We start from the raw sequence: 1,414 nt of genomic DNA, 5'->3' as shown, positions 1-1,414 counted from the left end.
TGCCTCCGCCTTCACAAGTCTAAAGCGACTAGGACCCAGGGCTACCCTGGACGGCCAGGGTCCCCCTCTGTGCCTCACCATGATCTCCAGTAGCCCTTACTCTGGAGCCTAACTCCCCCATCACTGGCAGGCTCTGGCTTCCTCCTAGTGCCTCTGTTGGGGGCATTGTTCTAGCCAGCATTTGGGAAGAGGCAGGCTGAGGAGGGGAAGACCTTGGGGCAGGAGTCCTGAACCAGGGGAGGCCAGGGGAGTGAGAACAAACAGGCTCTACCTCACCCTCAACACTGCCAACTGGCTCCCAGCCGCTGCCCCCGCCCCTTGACATCCCAGACTCCCTGGCTATTTAAACAGAGATGGGTGTCCCCCTCGGCACACTGTCCTTTGGCTACCGGACATCATGCCTCCCAAGAAGGATGTTCCTGTGAAGAAACCGGTGGGCTCCTCTCCCTCGAAGCCTGCTGCCAAGCCAGCAGCAGGGGTCCCTCCAGCCAAGGCCAAGTCCGAGTCCGCTGCCTCTCCAGCCCCTGAGAAGCCCCGGGAGCCGCCCATCGATCTCTCCAAAGTAGTGGTGAGTCCCCAGAGAGTGAGGGTAGAATTCGGAGAAAGGGTGGGACACAGCCTCGGGGCAGGAGAGGGTGCGTAGAAGTTCCAGGAGCTTGCCATTCGGAAAGATCCAGGTTTAGGACTCTGCTGCTGTCTGTGCCGTCTCTCCCTCTAGCCCCGTGACACACGCGTGTACTACCGCACACACGAGTGCACACACCCTCGCTGTCTCTCCTCCAGGAGTGAGGACCTATGTGATGGGGCACATCTGGGTCTGAGGATGGCTTTTTCAAGGTGAAGGGAGGGAGATGCTGTCCAACTCAAAGGCCACCCAGCTCAATCCCAGGAGAGGAGGCTGGAGAGGACAGGACAGACTTGTTAGACAATCACAGCTGGGGGCCAGGGGTAAATTTAGCCTTTGTTCAGCCCCCAGTTATGTGAAGGATGCAGGGCTCAGGGCAATGGAGGGCGGGGAACAGGTGGCATGGGATTAACCCTGTTCCCAGGAAACGCTCCCTGCTGTCATTCCTCCTCTTGGGATTCTCCCAAGGCCTAGAGCTGGGAATGGGACTGAGGTGGCTGGGCTCCCGGTCTGGTCCCTTTGGGCCCCTCCTCAGAAGTGGCTGCCAGTTGGTTGGGAGGAGTGTTGGAGAGATTTTCTGACCCCCGTCATCCCTCCTCACCTGCTCTTTTCTTCCACAGATCGAGTTTAACAAGGACCAGCTGGAGGGTGAGGCCACAACGCTAGTCCTCTAAGCCAGCACTCTCCAGTCCCAAGCCCTATTCAGATCCCCGTGCTGTTCCACTAGCTCCAGCCCTGACCTTGAAGCCTCCCACACTCATCCGTCCTTCCTCTTGGCATCCTTCCTTC

The 1,414-nt window shown here is 58.9% G+C and overlaps 1 protein-coding gene across 2 annotated transcripts in view; it reads left to right on the top strand.

Annotated features, from left to right (window-relative positions):
* Nucleotides 1-371: 371 nt before the first annotated feature.
* Nucleotides 372-1,414, top strand: part of LOC101664526 (myosin light polypeptide 6) — a 6,508-nt gene continuing 5,465 nt past the window's right edge. For both annotated transcript variants that reach the window (XM_045292642.1, XM_004700561.2), the window contains exons 1-2: nucleotides 372-568; nucleotides 1,246-1,273. In XM_045292642.1, the coding sequence (XP_045148577.1) occupies nucleotides 398-568; nucleotides 1,246-1,273 (199 nt within the window). In that variant the 5' untranslated portion in view covers nucleotides 372-397. The remainder of the gene's footprint in view (nucleotides 569-1,245; nucleotides 1,274-1,414) is intronic.

The sequence above is a fragment of the Echinops telfairi genome, unplaced genomic scaffold (genome assembly GCF_000313985.2).
Source record: "Echinops telfairi isolate 266 unplaced genomic scaffold, ASM31398v2 ScPeMD7_2;HRSCAF=8, whole genome shotgun sequence".
Taxonomy (NCBI): domain Eukaryota; kingdom Metazoa; phylum Chordata; class Mammalia; order Afrosoricida; family Tenrecidae; genus Echinops; species Echinops telfairi.
This window is presented reverse-complemented; position numbering and strand designations above follow the sequence as displayed.